Below are 19,477 nucleotides of genomic sequence, written 5' to 3'. Positions count from 1 at the left end.
GGGTCGATCAAGGGTCAGTGTTGAGAGCTTTGGGGCTACACAGGTCCAAGTGTCCTAGTGATGTAACTGAGAGATCCGGGATATTCCGGAAGATTTTCCGAAATATTCCAAAAGTTTCGTAGTTTTCCAAAGAAACTTGCGGAAATCTCCGAATTGGTGAGCCAACAGCTAGTTTTCAAACTAGACCGGTCTGACCGGTATAGCAACCAGTCTAACCAGTAGGCTAACAACTAGTTTTTGTACCTTGGGGTATTTTTACCCCCCGACCTCCACTCATGAAGGTTGTTGTTCCTGAGGCAAAATAGTGTTCCTAGTTCATCCTAAGCTAGGCCAAAGCCAAAAAAAGCTCCCTCCAACCCTGGGGGGGGGGGGGGGAGGAGGAGGGAGTACATTGTAAAAATGAGAACTACAAGAGCTCATATACCTGTGGTAGGCGTTTAAATATTTGTTTCATATCTTCCTCAAAGTTTTGCTCGAGTATGCGATCAGCTTCATCAATTACAAGGCACTGCAAAATTAATAAAAATGACTTTTGTCAGACCAAAGTGGGCAGGGGTTTCATGGCATATTGGCATTCATGGCCATGAATAATGTTTTCCAGTTCCATGTAAACACAAACAGATGGCGAATGAAAAGGCCAGGCTAACACTGAAAGGCAGCCCAGCCCAGTTTGTCAAATCTTTCATGCTTTGTACCTTAAGTTTGAGCCCATCCCAGCCAAACAATGTTTAAAACATAATTTCCCATTAGACAATAGAATAAATTGTACAATACATACAAGTCTTAGCTACCTAAAAAAGTAATCAGCTATTTGCTATTTAGCTCCAACAATTTTTGACACTCCAGACAAACTAAATCTACAATCTTGGTGGGACACTGGGACTAATACCAAACCCATCAGAAAGATGTAACGGAGATGGAAATGGCTTAATAAGGATAAAAAACCAATACAGCAAACAAGGACTGGTAAAACAAATAACCAACCAAGAAGAAACATGATACAGAGATAAAGTACTTAATAAATAAAGTATAGCATTGTTTACAATTTTACATATACCTCGTGTAATCAGCAACAAATTTTTCTACACTCTAATTTAATGTTCACACTTAGCAATCAATCATGGACAATTGCAGTAGGTGGAGTAAACCACAATCCCTTCGTAGTGTCAAGCAGTACTGATGCAAAAAGTATGTTTAGCACACTAGAGATATGCAACTGCAGGTTTGCCTTTGCTACTTAATGCGGCAACTTAAAAACGAAATGATACTTAAACACACATATTTTCTTCAAACTTTGAAATGAAAGCGATATAAAGAAGTCCCATTACCTTTAGCCTTTTGTATATGAAACTCTTGGTATTTTGTAGATGGTCCAAAAGCCTGCCCGGGGTAGCAACTAATAAATTGACCCCTTTTGCCAGCTGATCAGCCTCACTTCTCCTGTTATTACCACCAATAACATATCCAAGAGTTTGCGAGTGATACTTCATTAACTCCTTGGCAACATTGTGTGTCTAGAGAAAATGAATCAACAATGATTAAGAAAAGTGAAATAAAAAGCTTCAATTCATTAACTTATGTTTAGAATCTCGGAGCTGCAACTGCAACTATACAAAATTTAGATACTAATGCATTTACAGTTTCAAGTTCCACATTTTGCCAATTTTTGGCAGTTGCAATTTGAAGAACCATTTTCTGTAACTTATCTTAAAAGCAATGTAACACGAACAATTTTTCATTTTTACAAAATGTTGTCTTAACAAAGTGTAATTATTATCCTAGCTGACACATCTGGTTTCGAATGTTTCTCCAACAGAAAGCTCTTGTACAGCCTTAAAACATGTGAGATCAATCAAAAGGAATACTGCATGTGAGCTCAATCAAAAGGAATACTGTCGCATCATGATTTGTCAGAGGAAATCAACAACACCAAACCATATACCTGGATAGCAAGCTCCCTTGTCGGGCAAACCACGATAACTCCTGTCCCGTTCCTCGGCGAGAAGTGCAGATGATGGAGCAGCTCAATCGCTGGTACAAGGAACGCAAGAGTCTTCCCTGATCCAGTTTTGGCTGCGCCCATCACATCCTTTCCTTCCAACAGATGTGGTATTGATCTAGCTTGAATCTGCAAGCATGAAAACAAACCACACATCAATACTAAAAACAAAAATAGTAGCAAACCGACCCACATAACACAAACTTTCACAGAAATAATTAACTTTTGTGCAGTCTATCTCTGCCAAAAATAAAACAAAATAAGGTAAGCAATTGCAGAATTGCGCTGAGAAGCGAGAACAGAAGCAATTCGCATAAATTGCACTCTTTACGCCTATACAATGGTAAATTTTAAACAGTGGTAGGCGGTACCTGGGTGAGGTGGGTGTAGTTCATCTCTCTGATGGCATTGGCAGTGAGCTCAGAGATGGGGAGCTCAGAGCAGAGCTTGTTCGAGAGAATCCCGCTCCCTTCCCCCTTCTTCTTCTTCACCTTCTTTTCCTCTTTCCCCACCTCCTTTTCCTTCTTTTCCTTTTTATCCTCCTTCACCGTCTCCTTCGCCTGCTCCGTTTCCTTCTTCTTCTTTTTATCCTCCTTCACCTCCTCCTCCTCGCTCTCGTCCTCATCTTCATCTTCATCCTCCCCTTCCTCATCGTCATTGCTTCGCTCCTCCACATCCTCGTCTTCGTCATCGCTCTCTAACTCCTGCTGCCTCTCCTCTCCCTCGTCGCCGTCTGAGGCGGTGTCGTACACCGACTCCTCCTCCTCAGAGTCTGACTCCGGCGGGGCGACGACGGGCTGCTTCCGCTTCTTCGACAGCCCGGCCGACTTCATGGTCGCGGCTGCTGGGCACATGGCGGCGGCGGCGGGAGGTAAGGGAACGCACGCCTTCGCTAGTGTTTGTTTTAGGTGCGTAACGGCGAGGGATTGGTATTTACGAGCACTCGGCAAGGGTCTCGGCCCGCCTTACTTGGGCGCGGCGTGGTCCAACCTCAGGCCTCCCGCCCGCGCCGCTTCTTGCAGGACAAACGCGGCCCGCTCAACAATATGCTAAGCCTGCAATGTCCGATAACGGGGCTTCAGTAGTGAATCTATCGGCACCACAGCAGTGGCATACAACTTTGGACCTAAGGGCCGGCCCCGTTACCTTTCGGAATGGGGGATCCCCGTTGGCAACAACCACGGTAGTAGTTGCGGAACTACTGGGCCAAGAGAGGACAACCTGTTGTTCCTGCTGCTCCTCCTTCGCTTCGGGGACGGAGGTCCTACGGTAGGTAAGAGCACGCACAAGCACTTGACCGAAGGGGACCAGCGCTTCTACTACTCCACCGAGGAGCCGTTCTTGCGAGAAGCAAGGGATGTCGTGAACGGTGGGAGGTCAAAGAAAGAGAATTGACCTCTGAATACAGTGATCCTATGATCTAGATAGACTCCGTCCTTTTTTTTAGATAAGGGTGACTCAAGAGAGGGTGGGACCAGCTGGCATAATGCAGGCTCGAACGTTGGAATTCGAGGTCTCATGAACGAATTTTTTTTTTCAAACATACTTTCCGATCAGGCCTATGGAGGATCCTTTTAGATCTACGGACCGGCCGTTCACATGAGCATAGGGAATCTATACTCGAGCCTTCGACTTGGCGCCTGACAGGATAGATGAGGAATCACTCTTGATCTGATTTATTGGGGCCTACAACTTCGCCAAAGCCGACTAGCATCCTTTCCACTGCGCATTGTTCGAACAAAGAAGACTACTAAAGGATCGAATTCGCTTTGCGTGGTGAACTGGGCCGTCCCATACCTTCATTTTTTCTCATGTGTGTTGAACATTGTCTTCCTCGGTTCCAGCTTCACTGATGTAGGTAGGGCTGGGCGAGAAAGGGTCCCCTCTTGCCTATTAGTAAATGGGCCTTCGATTCCACCGGGGTCTTACGGTCTCATAAAGGGGGGAGAACCACCTAACTAAAGAAGAATAGCGCTCTTTTAAAATAAGAGTAGGCGTGGAGAGCTTTTTGCGGGGAAACTTGCAAGTCAAGTTTGGGGGGGGGGGCGGGCGTCGACCCAACCTTATGAGTATTCGGACTATAACAGTTCCGATGAACAGTCACTCACTTTTGATAGTTATACGATTCCAGAAGATGATCCAGAATCGGGTCAATCACGTTTATTAGAAGTTGACAAGTGGTTGTACCAGCCAAAATTCATCTACGTATGATTGTAACACCCGCTGATGTACCTCATAGTTGGGCTGTACCTTGTAGGAATCCCCCGTCATGATCGACTAAAAGGAGAAGTCTCAATGAGATATTGGTTCAAATCCAATTCATGACAAGTTCAGAAGGACTCTCTAAGAGAAAAAAGAAAAAACTGTTAGACCGAAACTCTTTTAGGAAAGAAAAATCAATCCATATACCATATACAAATGGATGATACATATATCATAAAGAAGGAATATGGAGCGGGTAGTAGGAATCGAACCCGTAACCCCAAGGTTATGAGCCTTGCGAGCTAACCTAACTGCTCTAGTCCGCATGCCTACCTTTCAGGGAAGGAGGAAGTACTAGAAGAGCCAGAAGCTAGGGGTGTTTGAGCTGTGTTCTTCCTTGGGGAGAACTATCATCCTATCCGAATCTCTTTCTCTCTTTTTGGGAGCTAGTTTAATGGCTGCTCGACCAAGCCAGCCGTAGCCAACCTTCCGCCGAGATCGAGATTTCATGCGTGATGGTAGGCGTGACCAGCGGTATGAAAACCGCGAATCTCGAGCTTCCTCTTCTCGTTTTGATGATGCATAAATCATTATGACGATTTTTATCGGTTTGGAGACCATATATCCAAGCCTGAAGCGATCAAATGCAGTTAAACCGGTCCCTGGGGATGCTGTTCTAGGAAGAGCTACAGTTGAAGGAGATGCTGCTGAAAGTTCACCTGTTTCAGTTTCAGTTAGAGTACTAGCCCCAAGGGAAGGAGCAGAGGTATCAGATATGTAAATCTACCTGTTGCTCCAACATGTGAGGAGATAAACCCGAAAAAAGAAAACCACGAGTGATCCAACATTAGTTCGAAACCAGCAAGCGTGTAGCGAGTGAGTAGAATCCTTGGGCTCCGAAACAAGCGAGTTCAAACCCTACCCTATTGTCTTCTTGACCAATCAAGTCAAGCTTGAAAACTGCTTCTTCTCAACCAGGATACGAGCCAATGAACCTTCTATTACAACCGGAAAGTGAGAGAAAACCAAATTCTCATACTAGAAGCGATTCAATTGTGAATTCACAACAAGTAGTCTGCGATCAATAGTTCATCGAGACAATGCCTAGTCAACAGTTTATGGCTTTCCCATTAGCTGTTTTTGCATTAATTGCAACTTCCTCAGTCTTAGTAATTAGTGCACCCCTTGTATTTGCTTCTCCTGATGGTTGGTCAAATAATAAAAATGTTGTATTTTCCGGTATATCATTATGGATTGGATTAGTCTTTCTGGTAGCTATTCTGAATTCTCTCATTTCTTGAATTTGTTTAGTATTTAGTAGCCCGATATAAAATAAATAAAAAGAAAGGCCCTTTTTTCGAAAAAAATTCTGATTTTGATACACATTAAAATGCTATTTTCGTTTCGAATTATTATATTAGCTCTTCTCCTTCATTATTATGAAATTCTATTGCCATTAGAATACAGACAATTAATAAAAAGAAAACTCTAATAGAAAATGAAACGGTCGACCCAGACATAGACGGTTGACCCAGGTGGATATACCCTATAAAATATAGGCCGTAGCGGGCGTAGTTCAATGTAGCGAGCGTAGTTCAGTGGTAAAACATCTCCTTGCCAAGGAGAAGATACGGGTTCAATTCCCGTCGCTCGCCACCTTAATTTAGTATTTAGTAAGGTACTATGATTAAAAAATGAAGTCTAGTTGACTACTTAACTACTTCTATTAAATTAAGTAGTTGTTAGTCTAGTACTGTACCCCTTCTTATCTTATCCTTCCTTTGCACCCGATTAAAAAAAAAAGAGTGCTTCGGGGCGAAAATCCAACTTTCCAAGAAAGTTCCCTAAACCGGGGATTCTACCGAGACAAACAAGAGACAAACGGTTTTTAAAGGGTATAGGCTATGCTTTTCTTTCTTTTTTTTTCTGCCTGCCTACAGAATAAAAAAAAAGAGTTGGGTTGGATATAGCCCTCTACCATATCTATACAAATAGAATAGTCTATTTATACGGACTGCTAAGTGCGGAGACGGGAATCGAACCCGTGACCTCAAGGTTATGAGCCTCGTGAGCTACCAAACTGCTCTACTCCGCTCTGTAGGGCCGAAAACAAGTGGACGAAAAAGGTTGAATGCAAGTCTCTACCATGTCTAGACAAACAAATGGAATAGTATTTTTCTACAAAATGGAGCGGGTAGCGGGAATTGAACCCGCATCGTTAGCTTGGAAGGCTAGGGGTTATAGTCGACGTTGGTTGATATGGCGCTTAATCTGTAGACAAGTAGAGTTCGTGCACACTGTTATACAAGACAATATACTATAACACACACTCTTGGTAATAAAAGGCAATCAACAATTTGCTGATATAACCTGGTCTTCCCACTGTGCAGAAACCGGAGGAGGCAAAACAATGGCAGGCTTTGTACCAGAACCCGCAAAAAGCTGTCTTCTTGGAACTGAATCCTTGTTACCATGACCAAACTCAGCCAGCTCTCTGAAAATTAGAAAAGGTAGCAATAATTAGTTGCCTATTCATATGGAAGCTATGTATATAATTATCAGGAGCTCAACAAAGAATAACCTGATCTCATTAACCATCATATCTCTTGTTATCACTTCTAACATGTCTTGAAGCAACAGTACCACATTATCAAACTTTGAGGCATCTCTTTCTTTCTGCAGGTGACCAGCATAATGTTAGCATTACCTTCAATACATGAATTGATCATCTGTCTTAACAAGTAGAGACGTATTGGGTGTATCCATTTTTATCGAAGCTTTCATTTTTGTGCTTATCCTAGTTGTTGGTTTAGTTTATGCATGGCGAAAAGGAGCCTTGGAATGGTCTTAAGTGGTCGCGCAAAAAAAAGGGGGTGGCCCATGGGTCACTCATTGTTTATTTTTACTTTTTATTTACCTCGTACGAGTGGAAGTCGAGCACGTCGTACGTGACAAAATGTTTATCTATCTATAAGACATCAATAACTAATATTCCATCATAATTAGCTATGACACTCTTTACATCATTCCGCATAAAAGATTAAAAGACTCTCAATTAAAATGATACAGGATCTCGTTCCAACCATATATTAAATATTTATACTATATTATTGAAAACCATAACATATAACAATTCAAAATAAAACTCTAAACAAAACCTTCTATGGTGCATATAATAAAGTAATAATCAAATAACATCTCTAGTTAGCTGATATTTTGGAGACATAGTTTACAGTCCACGGGATTAATCCAGCTTACTTTGCCCATTTGGTTGACTTGCTTAGAACCAAGGTCCCAAGTGGAGCCCAGCTAGATCCAGCGGACATATTTATTCTAGAGAACCATATACCTTTTTGTTCCCTCAAAGATGAGAGATACATTAGTCACTTTGTTATTCAATTACTATGAGAGTCTAGAGGTTTTAGACACTAGGGCATTTGATTGTATCATAGCCATTTGTGATATTTGAAATAACTTTGTTATTTAATTTTTACGCAGGATATTCCTATGACAGTCACCTGGAGATTTCAATCTCAAGAGTCTTCGGAAACTTCCTTGCTGATTTGTTCTATAAACTTCAATGCAGTACCAGATTTCGTGATCGCATTCATCAGCTGTAAGTCCTTTTCCTACTTCCTTATATATATACTCTTATTCGTGATCGCATTCATCAGCTGTAAGTCCTTTTTCTATTTCCTCATATATATACTCTCAGAGTTTATTTTTATATTATATGTTTGTTAATTCTTTTATCTTATTTATCCTTATGTTTCTGTGTTGAGAAATCAGCGCCCAAACTTTAACACTGACACCCTAAAAGTGGCACCAAAGTGGTGTGACACCACTTCTTCTATGGATCTTATACCCACACTACTCCAAAGAGACCTTCACACCAACACCAACACGGGAGACCAACTCTCCACCTACTCACAACTTGATACAATACTCACACTTACACTCTTTATGTGGCTACCCTACCATAATACCACTACACTACATGGCAACCTTGTCATCCCTTCACTTATGGCTCATATGCTACTCTATGCCATGGTATGACTAGGAGGGTGGGGAGCACCTCTATTTATAGGTGCTCATGATCATTCTGGTGTTGCCATGTGGCAACTTCCACACTCTTCCATACAACATATCCTCCTAGAACCCTCCTCATCCTTATCTGGTTTCTTATATTTTTATCATGCTAAAATATCTAGTTCTAGAGTATTCTACACTTCACTATGAAGCATGGCAACTATAGCTCATGCATTCTTTCCAATTTTCTAGAACCTTGCCATGATCTTATCCTTATACATGGCAAAGTTAGTCTATTGAGATCTCCACAATCTTCTAGAATATACTTGAATATTCCAAGTGTGCATTACATATTTCAACATTCTAGGTTAGAGATTGCAGCTCTTGCCCATAGTACAAACTAACCCCCAATGCAACCTGCCACAGCCCTGGGACATCAAGCAACGTCGGAGACGGCACCACCACGCCAGATTCGCCGGTTGATACCCGGGAGATGGCGAAGCGTCGCCGGCAAGGTCTCTGCTTCAACTGCGACGAGAAGTTTGTCCGCGGCCACAAGTGCGCCCACCTCTTCTTCATCGACGACTCGGCGCCGGACAACACCGACTAGGGCGACGATGCGGTAGGGGATGACGAGCCGCGTATCTCGCTGTACGCCGTGGCCGGGGTGCAGACGGCGGAACGGTGCGCCTCCACTTACGCATCCGGGAACACGAGCTACTGGCTCTCGTGGACTCGGGCTCGTCTCACAACTTCATTCGCGATGACGTCGCGACTCGCTTGGGCGTTGCGTTGCAGCCGATGCGGGCTGGCCTCAACGTCATCGTTGCCAATGGCGACCGACTGCCCTGCACCGGTGTCTACAACGCCCTGGACGTCGTGGTGGGGGCAGAGCCATTCTAGATCAAGTGCTTCTCCCTCGCCCTCAGCGGCTATGACATCATCCTTGGCACGCACTGACTGCGTACGTTAGGGCTAGCCTTGTGGGACTTCTCACTGCTCTCCATGACGTGCTTCATCGGGGGAAGTTGTGTGACTTGGCAGGGCGAGCAAGGACGCATGGCTGCATCATGCCGGCAGCTACAGGCGGAGGCATTGCTGGACCGCCTCCTCGACGAGTTCGCAGACCTCTTCGCCGAGCCCACCGATCTTCCTCAAGCACGCGTCCGTGACAACCACATCCACTTGGAGACCGGTGCCTAGCCTGTCACGGTACGACTGTACCGCTATCCCCAGCTACAGAAGGACGAGCTAGAGCGGCTATGCACCAAGATGCTGCGCCAAGGCATCATTCACCTAAGCACGTTCGCATTTTCATCGCCGGTCCTCGTCAAGAAGCACAACAGCTCATGGCGGCTCTGTGTTGACTATCATGCCCTCAACGCCATCACCATCAAGGACAAGTTCCCCATCCCTGTGGTGGAGGAGCTTCTAGATGAGCTCCATGGCACGGGCTACTTCTCCAAGTTGGACCTCCGCTCCGGGTATCACCAGGTGCACATGCACACTGCTGATGTGGAGAAGACGACATTCCAGACTCACCAGGGACAGTACGAGTTCCTTGTGATGCCGTTCGGATTGTCAAACACCCCAACCACTACAGCTTGAATTTTCTTCTCGACCAGCGGCTGTCGACGATCCCTCAACACAGGTGGATAAGCAAGCTCATGGGGTTTGATTTCATTGTGGAATACCAGCCTGGCAACACCAACATAGTGGCGGCCGTCTGGGGCCGCAACGCTGTGGCTGGCCAACCTCGAGCTGCTGGCTCGGCAGCCTCGCCCTACTACCCCCATCGTGTCCTCGGCCCGGGTCCGCCCCTAGCTGCCGGTGCCGCTGCCCCAGCGCGTCCCCGCCCCGTCTGGCCTCCACCGTCGTTGTCGCGCTCTCGTCCTCCTCCCGGCGGTGTTGTTGTGCTATGCTCCCGCGGTCCCGCCGCATGCTAGCCGCGCTCACCCGCTCGCCCTCCGTGCCTATGCCATGCTCTCCCGACCGCATGTGCCAGCGGCGCCCTCCGGCCCCGCGTGCCGCGCGCCAAGGAGACAACCCTGTTCAGGCCATGAGAGAGGGGGAGGGAGGAAGGAGGAAGGAGAAGGGTGATTGCAGTGGGGCCATGTTCTTCAAGGGGCAAAATGGTCTTTTCATAGGGTATCTAACGGCAGCGGGATGGAAAATCGAACGGAGTGTCAATTTGGGAACGAAAGTTGAAATCGTGGTCCAATAAGGAAGGAAAAACTTTTAAGGCCAAGAAAGGAACGGGTCATTTTAGTAGTGTCAATTAAGAGATTTTCTCCATTGAATTTCACCTCTGTACATAACCTGGAGAATTGGAAGCTATCTGCAGTTTACGGCCCATGTCAGGAACCAAAAAGATCTGAACTGTTAATTGGACGAGAGACCAAACAATCCTCCCTGATGATAACTGGCTTTTTCGGGAGATTTTAACTTCTGCTGTTCTTCAGAAGACAGGAATAAGCCCGGAGGTAACTTGCAAGATAACTGATTTTCAATGACGTCATAGGACATTTAGGTCTTATAGAATTGCCACTAAAGGGGCGATCTTACACATGGAGCAACTGCAGCAAGACCCTTTGATGGAACAACTGGATTGGTTCTTTACATCGGTTAACTGGACATTAGATTATCCCAATACAATGGTCCTTCCAATGGCCAAGATAACCTCGGATCACATCCCATGCAAGGTAATGGTTGGTACCAAAATTCCAAAGTCGAGCATCTTCAGATTTGAAAACTTCTGGCCTGGATGCCCAGGATTCTTGGAAGCAGTGCAAAAAGGTTGGGACAAACAGTAAGAAATCAGAGGAATTCAGCCTCAGTTCTGGCTGGCAGGTTGAAAAATGTCAGGTATGAACTCAAGCACTGGAGCAAGAACCTATCTAACTTTGGTAAGCTTATGGCAAACTGCAACAAAGTTATTCTTTTTCTAGACTGCCTAGAGGAAAGAAGGGCATTGTATAGGCCTGAATGGAACCTTCGATGCATCATTAAGCAACATCTGCTCAAACTGCTATATAGGAACATTTATTGGAGGAAAAGATATACAATGAATAGGATTAAATTTGAGGATGAATGCACAAAATTTTTCCATGCAATGGCTACAATATCCTATAGGAAAAAATCAATTTCTCACTTGAAAAATGATAATGGTTATTTTATTTGTGATCATGAGGGCAAAGCAGCCTTACTTTCGACTGCTTATAAAAACAGGATGGGAATCTCCTGGCAGCCGCCAATGCTATTTGATCTGCCAAGCCTACTGAATGTTTCAATCGATCTGTCCGACCTTGTGGCTCCATTCAGCAGGGAGGAAATTGATAAGATCATTGGATTAATCCCACCTGACAAAGCACCTGGGCCCGATGGTTTTAATGGCCTTTTCTTGAAGAGGTGTTGGCCCCTGATCAAAGAGGAATTTTATAAGTTATGCGATGATTTCTACAATTGTGACATAAATCTGGAAGTATAAATGGCTCATGTATAAAGCTTATCCCAAAGGCGAACAACCCTGAATCAGTTAATGACTTAAGGACTATCTCCCTACTCAACAGCAGCCTCAAGCTTTTAACCAAAATTTTGGCAGAATGATTACAGCTAATCATCCTGAAGATTCTGCATGCAAACCAATATGGGTTTATAAGAACTAGAACAATCCAAGACTACCTTGCATGGAGCTTTGAGTACATACACCTGTGCCATTAGAGCAAAAGAGATATTATAATTCTCAAACTAGACTTTGTAAAGGCATTTGATACTATAGAGCATGGAGCTATCTTGGAAGTGATGAAACATTTGGGATTTCCCTGAACGCTAGCTGTCTTGGATCAAGATGATTCTCTCCAGTGGCACATCCGCTATTCTTCTAAATGGTGTGCCTGGGAAGCAGTTCATATGTAAACACGGGGTCAGACAAGGAGAACCTCTGTCCCCTCTACTGTTTGTTTTAGCAGCCGAGCTCCTGCAATATGTGATTAATAATGCCTGCAAGAATGGCTATTTGCAAATTCCCATACCACAGCCAAGTAATGATTTCCCTATCATCCAAGTATGCAGATGACACACTGCTCCTGATGCAAGCAGATGCTTCTCAATGAACTGATGTTGCGAAATCACAAGATACTAGCGTTTCTCCATGGTGGACACACAAAAACAAACACTAATACTATGAAACAATCTAGTAGTTATGCCCTTTTGTCTGATACAAATCTGTTTCGAATTTCAGAGTCCCTGAGTGTTTTTCATAAACGCACTAGCGTTTCACCGGTAGACACAAATACAAGCGTTTTGTAACAGGGAGAGAACATGCATGGAAAGAGATGGCCATCCACAAACTGCCGAATGAGTGAGATTCCAAGTCAGTACTGCTGTAGGGAAGAGCAAGGCATGAAAATTCAACATCCAAGTAACAACCACATAACTAATGACGAGATTGAGCACTACTGATTTCCTGCATACAGAAACAAAGGCTACAGCGGAATCAAAATGCTAATGCAGATGCTCAGAATGGGGAAAAGATAAAGACAAAACTGATGGCGATAGGCAGTGCAGGCATTCTGAAACCAGACGCTATTGCTCCCGATCACTGTTTATACATGGAGGAGATACAAATACAGCTGTGACAATTGTACTGCGCCAATCGACGCGTGCAGTGTGCCTAGTGTACATCTCAGCATGACCTCCAAGTATCAGACACGGCTTTGCCTATGGGCTAGGAATTCAGCCACTGTGCTCATGGACCATCTCATCTCCTCGTTGGCTAAACATTGGCGTTAGTAGGTAGCCGTAGCAGCAATCTGCCCTAACAAGACCAATGTCGTATCACCATCTCATTGGATTCTTATCGATCCATGCTAGACCAAACAATTTCACCAAGTATTTCATACCCAGGTGACAAAAAAAAAAGGGCTCTCCCAGCACCCCTAATGTGCCGCAGGACATTTTTCTTGACCATTATTCATGTGCTCATCTTTCACCAAGACTGGCGCATCATCAAAACCACCTAAAGGCGCAATCTCATTTAGGTCGAGGAATTTTCTGCTGACACTTTTACTATCCCTGCTAGGAACAAGTGCCTTCTCTATGCGCTGCTGCTGTGCTTTATTTACTTCATCATCTTCTTCCTCTCGGTCTTGGCTTGTTGTTGAAACCTCCATACCATTTTGTGCATCAGAGCCAGCATCTGGATCTGATGCACTGCATTTCTCTTGCTTTCCAAATTCTATATCTCTACCAGAAATATCATACTGTTGATAGTTAATACGCGGACGAGTGGAGCGCTTACTGCGTCTGATGCCAATATGGATTTCATCAACAGATCTCAACTTGCTCCCTTGAGGGTTGTGAATTGGAAATCTTTTGTACCATTGCAGCTCATCTGTGTCTTCACTAGCACTCAAAGAATGATCCACTTCATTGTCACCATCACTGGCAACTTGTTCCAAGTGAAACTCTTCATCATTTTCAGAAAGACTTGCCTTTTGCTGTTTTTTACTTCTAAGATATTCCTCATCATACACTGCTTCACCCATGATATCATCATCACTGTCAACATTTGGGTCAATGTCCGAGACAGCCTCCACAAAGTCTTTTGTGTACCTTTGAGATCTTTTTCTCTGCCTGTAGCTACAACAGAACAATGCATTTTAATAGGATAGTAAGTTCTATAAGAGAAACAAATAAATACCAAGAGTTAAAGGACTTACCTACGATGAAGAGTTGCAACCTTCCCTTCATGATTGCTTGCTTGGTGGCGATGTGACTTTGCTGGAGATTCTCCATAGAATCCTTTACATAATGGTGAGGGGCCAATCTCATTTTTCCTGTCAATAATATAGCACATAAAGTTGCTCCATCTTTTGTGTTTTTCTATAAATCCTTAATAGATTAAACTATCAAGAACAGAAAAATCCACCTACTTTGTAGGTTTTATGGCTTCATTTATTGAACGCTCATAATCATCTGCATGATAAATTGAGAAAAAAAAATCAGGACAACAAGAAAACATTATGCTCGCTGGCCTTGTTCCTATAGACACCATGTGATACATCAATGAACACATAGATAGTATGACTTTAGAATAAAGTTTTGCAGTATTGCACATTAACAAAATGGCATGTACATGTATCATTTGACCATTGATGAGCAACTGCAATACCTTCGTGACCCCAGCACGGGTGTTAACGGGTTACTAGGAAATGGGAAAAGCTTGCTGACATTTATCAAATGATGAAATAATTAGATTACAGATTGCTTTATTAACATACCAGTAAGACCAGCTATGTAAAACAAACACAATAATTAACTAGCATTCAGGTGCAATGACAATGAGACCACAAATTACAGCCGTGCAACTACGCTTAGCTTAGTGAGTTCAAATCACAGGATGGTTAGGAGACAGCAGTCACATGGCAACATTAATGCCGGAAATGATGATAAAAAATCTAACATGAAGGAATGACTACATGAAAAAAAGCTGCAACAACTAATCAGCATAAACACAGGGACACACCAATTTAGCCATTTGAACAACTCCTTTACAACCAGAAGATCAAATGGCTCAAATCACTTGGGTAGTTATTCAGTTATGAACCAAATGCATCTCAACACCTCGTCGTAATGGAAACTGCACAAATGGGTTGCATGAAAGTATTTCCCATTAACTAATAACAATGTTAAGTTCAGCCTAGGGATTACCAAAAGTATAAGTGACACGCTTCCTTTCACGACGAGAGCGCCCAGATGTGAATCCATTCACTGTCAAGTAGCTGTCAAGGAGGAGGGCTTCTCTTTGTTGCTTTTTGAGCAGCTTCTCTTTCTTCTGCAAGAGAAAACAATGGCAACTTATTACAAAATGTGAATAGCAAGGCGCCCTATTCTTTGCAAACAATTTTAACTCTATGGGAGCTGCAGTGAAATACCTTATGAATCTTTTCTATCTCTGGAAGGTGATTGAACTTCAGCTTCTTGCCAAGCGAGACTTCTGTCCTGTTCCTACTTGAAAAGAGTTTTTCCTGAATAAGATTGGCATAAAAGAACTAATATCATTAAACTTTAGTAGTTTGATTAGGAGCAGCAAGGTATATACAGCTTCTGTCAAATTCTAATTTGATTCGTTGACACCACAAGTTTGCTTTAGATAACCTTTTTTTTTTCTCGAACACGCAGGAGAACTGCGTATCAATATATTAAGAAGAGAAGGGTTTAAAGAAACCCAAAGTTACAGCACAGGTTTTTGTTTTGGGCAAACCTGTACAAAAATCCCCTAAACTATCTGATATAGGAACCTTTTTTCGAAAGCCCCAAGACCTAAACTAGACCAAGGACCCCAACTGCTCATGTGAGGGCACTAGGGCGAGGAGATAAGAAATTCCTCGAGCCCCGGCTATAGTCCATAAGCGCAGCACCTCTCTAATCACATCATAGACTCCATTCAAGTCAGGTGGAACTCCATCGAACTTGTTTGGAAATTTCTTCTGGTGTGTCTTTCAAATTTCCATCGGAATTGTCTTGGAACTTGTTTGGAAATGGATGGAGAAAAACAATTTTAGTTGAAAGTTACCCCTAAAGCATGGTATCATATGGGCTAACACAATAGTGCATGTAGTGAGCTAATCAAATTTTGCGTTAATGCGGCCCCAGCTATATACTGGATTTCACTGTGTCACGAATTCATTTTTTTTTCCAAGGCATAATTGTAGGGCACAGAGACCAAGCATGAAACGTTATACCTAATGACCAATTAGTCATGATACAGAACCATGGAAGTTCACCAATTCGTAATATTCAACCAATGCCCACCATGTTTTACAAGATGGTCATGACCATCGCAATATCTTGCAACATAAACTTGTGAGTGCATTAACTTGTCAAGACGGGCATTAACTTTTATTATCATAACATAAAATTGTGAGTGCTTAGGTACATCCGTACAGGCATGGATGAACTAATCAATGATTCCGTTTTTTTAACAGAAAACCTAAAGAATTGTCTATGATGAACTCAAAACTTACTGCAGCTGTATTGAACTCATCAAAGTTGGATGCCACTGCCTCCCATTGATAGGATATAACCGGAACACTTGAGACTCCCTTTCCTTTAGATCTTTTTGTTGGCTCCTTCACATACTCCACTCGCCTAACTTCGCGATACAACCGATGCCCAAGGATTGGGTCATCTTCGTACCTGTACCACAACAGATGAGTAAAGATGTTTTCAAGTATGCTTCATAATTTTTGTTGAAAATTAATGTTTTTGCCCACCAGTATGAAATTCCATATGAATCTCCGCCAATTCGTTCTTTACGGAAGATGGGAAGATGATAACCATGCTTCAAAGAACTATCGATGAAGTTCCGAATATCCTCTTGCTGTAAAATAGGTGCAGATTCAGCACATATTTCAAACTACAGCACCTATTTAAAACATGTTCTTCGTCATTAAGTTTGCAGCTATTTGCAAGCACATACAAGCAGTTGAAAATCTGGAGATATTAAGAGCATTTACCAGGTCACAACGGGTGTTACATGAATTTTAATTGGAGTCTGGGAGATCAAACAAACACTTCAATGAGCCTATTGTTTGTTATCAACCACACAATTCATTCACACAGGAATACAAGACAAGAGGTGCTTATGTGCTCTAAACAAAAGCGGAGAACATAATTTTAAAGCAAATTGAGTGTCAGATTTGCAACCGCTCAGTATTCAACCACTAAAGCCCAAGCAACATTTACTGTGGCAAGTTTTCCCTTCTTTTTTCTTTCTCTTTTCTTTCTTTCTTTTTTGTTTATTTCACCTGAAGGCTGTTTTGTCCCTTCTCCAATCATGATTTGTATCAAGAAAACTCCATTATAAATTGCTGTCTAGCATATAAAGTAACCTTGGATCAATGGTTAGGTCTTACTCTTACGTGTTTCAGCACCAGCATTGCTTTCAAATGTTAACTAATAGAACACCTTCAAATAAACTTGAGCTATGCTGATATGATGGCCAATTGTACAGTGCTATACGAACAGAAAAAAGGAAAAATCTTACTGGAGACAGAGCATAGATATTGTACTAAAGTATTAATCAATCAACGGACAATAGCATATTTAGCAGAATCCACAAAGATGTTGAATGTGACAATGGAATTAAGGATAGTAAACTCTGATCAACTAACCCTAGTAAAGATGTGCAGGACAGTTAGTATAGTTCCAAAAGAGCAGAAAACATGGGTTCAATTTTATTATTTAAACATTTCACAGAATAAATGGGGCAGGAGGCACCACACCTCACAACGTATATCACATATAGCTTTCAGGATCACTAATCGAGTCGCTGGATCAAGTGTCCTGTAAAGTTCAATTTCCGCTCTGAACAAGGCAAAACAATTGAGCAAAAGTTATCAAATATACATTTACAGCTAGATATTCAGTTAAGGAACTATTGGGATAAGAACTCACCCATGCGAGGCAACAATAGGTAGATCGCCTTCTGCAACCTGCAGTTCTAACCATTATTAGCTCATTAAACAAATGCAGTTTCATCCGTTATGTAAAATCGATCTTGGCGAGGAACATCATATACCCAATGCCACCAGTGCTTCAATTTTTTACATAACACCGTTACCCATGTTCCACGTCCCATGGCCATTCGAGATACAGGAGGAATTGACTGCAAAGATGCATACAAAATTGTTTAAGATACTTGAAAAATTGGTCACTATGATTTGTAATCTAATTAGTAATAGCTACGATGGACAAGCCAGCCAGACTTGTCAATAACCGTTCCACACATATATACCTGAACAGCATAGTCATTAACAGTATATAGTAGGGGCAATGGAGTGGTGTTCATAGTGTATTACTAGATACACATGTGTGGCTGCTACAGAAACACTGCAGCTCTCATTTGAAATAGCCAAAAATTTTAGGCTCCGATAATTGATAATACGCTAATGCATACCAACACAAATAACTAAAATTACTGGCAGAGTTCTTCAAAGAAGATATCATGTAGCAAGTAGACACCAGAATCCTTATTTCACATATTTGGAAATATTGTTCCCCAGAACATTAAACAAATGAAACTTGCCGAACTTATTAAGCGTAACTTCAGAACAAGGTACAATAGGAGAACCTAGCCTTTAAATTGCACCGGCAGACGTCTTTGGAAATATTATTTTCCAGCACATTAAACAAATTAAATTCGCCTAACTTATTAAGCATCATTTCAGAACAAGGTACAATAAGAGAACCTAGTCTTTAAATTGCGCAGGCAATTAGAGGCAGCAGGCCAGCAGCATAGTTAAAGTTTATGATGAACACCAAATAAACGAAACAGGTATCAACTCACCTTTAACAGAGGCATATGCACGTCATCCAGTGTGCCATTGGACGTTATGATCGCGTCCTCCAGCTCCTCTGCAGTGAACTCCACGGCAACGTTCAGCAATGGCCGGAAAACCTACAGCTCCGAAGCAGATCAACCATGTTACCCAAACAATCAACTCTAAAAGCAAATTACTAAACCCGATCATAATGGAGGCCAGAAGCAGTGGGAGGTTTAAGGGTACGGAAGAACGAGAGCGCATACGTGGAGGAAGTTGAGGACGGAGGCGAGCTCCCACATGCCACGCAGCCTCCACCGCGGCAGCTCGGCGGGCGACTCCGGCTCCACCACGAGTGGCGTCACCACGCGGTACTCTGGCGTCACGTCCCCCGCATTCCCGCTCCGCTTCGGCCGCGGCGGCGGGGGCGCGGGCGCGGGCGCGGGGGGCGGCGCCGCGTTCGGACGGTAGTGGCACGCGCGTGGAAACCGCGCCCTCCTCGGGGTCAGAGCCGTTGGATCCTCACACGCAGCCGCCCCCTCGGCCGTCGGCTGCTGCTGATCCTGCGGCGAGGAGGCCGCCGCCATCGACGGAGACGCCTGTTTGGAATAGCCGGATCGAGGGTGGATCGGGGGTCGGGATCGGAGTAGGGTTCGGGCTCGTGGGGAAGGAGGTCTCCGACTCACGGGGAGCGGGCAGCCTGAGCAGATGGCGCCGTGGCAGTGGAAGCCATGGGAGGACCCAGGTGAGGGGAAGGGGAAAGGAGTGAGGACTGAGGAATGAGGAAGAAGGCGGGGGCGAAAGCGGGATTTCGTGTGCGAGATCTGCAGGGGTGTTGGGGAACAGAGCAATAGAACCGTTACCGCGTTCGTAGGACAGGGCTAAAATGGATATTTTCGCTAGCTGTGCTGGGTTTTCGGGA

The 19,477-nt window shown here is 43.5% G+C and overlaps 2 protein-coding genes and 2 non-coding genes across 6 annotated transcripts in view; 1 reads left to right on the top strand and 3 right to left on the bottom strand.

Moving 5' to 3' along the window:
- Nucleotides 1-2,905, bottom strand: part of LOC101785484 (DEAD-box ATP-dependent RNA helicase 27) — a 5,038-nt gene extending 2,133 nt beyond the window's left edge. Inside the window, exons 1-4 of one of the 2 annotated variants that reach the window (XM_012848682.2) lie at nt 2,371-2,905; nt 1,943-2,128; nt 1,329-1,514; nt 425-508 (exon numbers count right to left, since the gene is read on the bottom strand). In XM_012848682.2, the coding sequence (XP_012704136.1) occupies nt 425-508; nt 1,329-1,514; nt 1,943-2,128; nt 2,371-2,853 (939 nt within the window). In that variant the 5' untranslated portion in view covers nt 2,854-2,905. The remainder of the gene's footprint in view (nt 1-424; nt 509-1,328; nt 1,515-1,942; nt 2,129-2,370) is intronic. The other variant, XM_004981328.3, reaches the window with a different exon arrangement.
- Nucleotides 2,906-5,785: 2,880 nt separating this feature from the next.
- Nucleotides 5,786-5,856, top strand: TRNAG-GCC. The gene has a single exon. It is a non-coding gene; the product is annotated as a tRNA-Gly (tRNA).
- A 366-nt stretch (nt 5,857-6,222) lies between these two features.
- Nucleotides 6,223-6,296, bottom strand: TRNAM-CAU. Its single transcript has one exon. It is a non-coding gene; the product is annotated as a tRNA-Met (tRNA).
- Nucleotides 6,297-12,763: 6,467 nt separating this feature from the next.
- Nucleotides 12,764-19,462, bottom strand: LOC101785082 (DDT domain-containing protein DDR4). 2 transcript variants are annotated; one of them, XM_004981327.4, is made up of 12 exons: nt 18,822-19,462; nt 18,582-18,692; nt 17,814-17,900; nt 17,690-17,727; nt 17,518-17,599; nt 16,507-16,613; nt 16,258-16,429; nt 15,166-15,258; nt 14,942-15,065; nt 14,164-14,206; nt 13,951-14,067; nt 12,764-13,870 (listed from the first exon to the last, which is right to left on the bottom strand). In XM_004981327.4, exons 1-12 carry the CDS (start codon nt 19,140-19,142, stop codon nt 13,168-13,170), a joined length of 1,998 nt encoding a protein of 665 aa, XP_004981384.1. In that variant the 5' UTR covers nt 19,143-19,462; the 3' UTR covers nt 12,764-13,167. The 2 variants fall into 2 exon arrangements, with proteins under 2 accessions (XP_004981384.1, XP_022678943.1); XM_022823208.1 differs by having other exon boundaries at nt 12,764-13,864.
- Between the last annotated feature and the right edge of the window lie 15 nt (nt 19,463-19,477).

The sequence above is a fragment of the Setaria italica genome, chromosome IX (genome assembly GCF_000263155.2).
Source record: "Setaria italica strain Yugu1 chromosome IX, Setaria_italica_v2.0, whole genome shotgun sequence".
NCBI classification, from domain to species: Eukaryota; Viridiplantae; Streptophyta; class Magnoliopsida; order Poales; family Poaceae; genus Setaria; species Setaria italica.
Note: the sequence above shows the minus strand (reverse complement) of the source record. Positions and strands in the feature narration are given on the sequence as shown.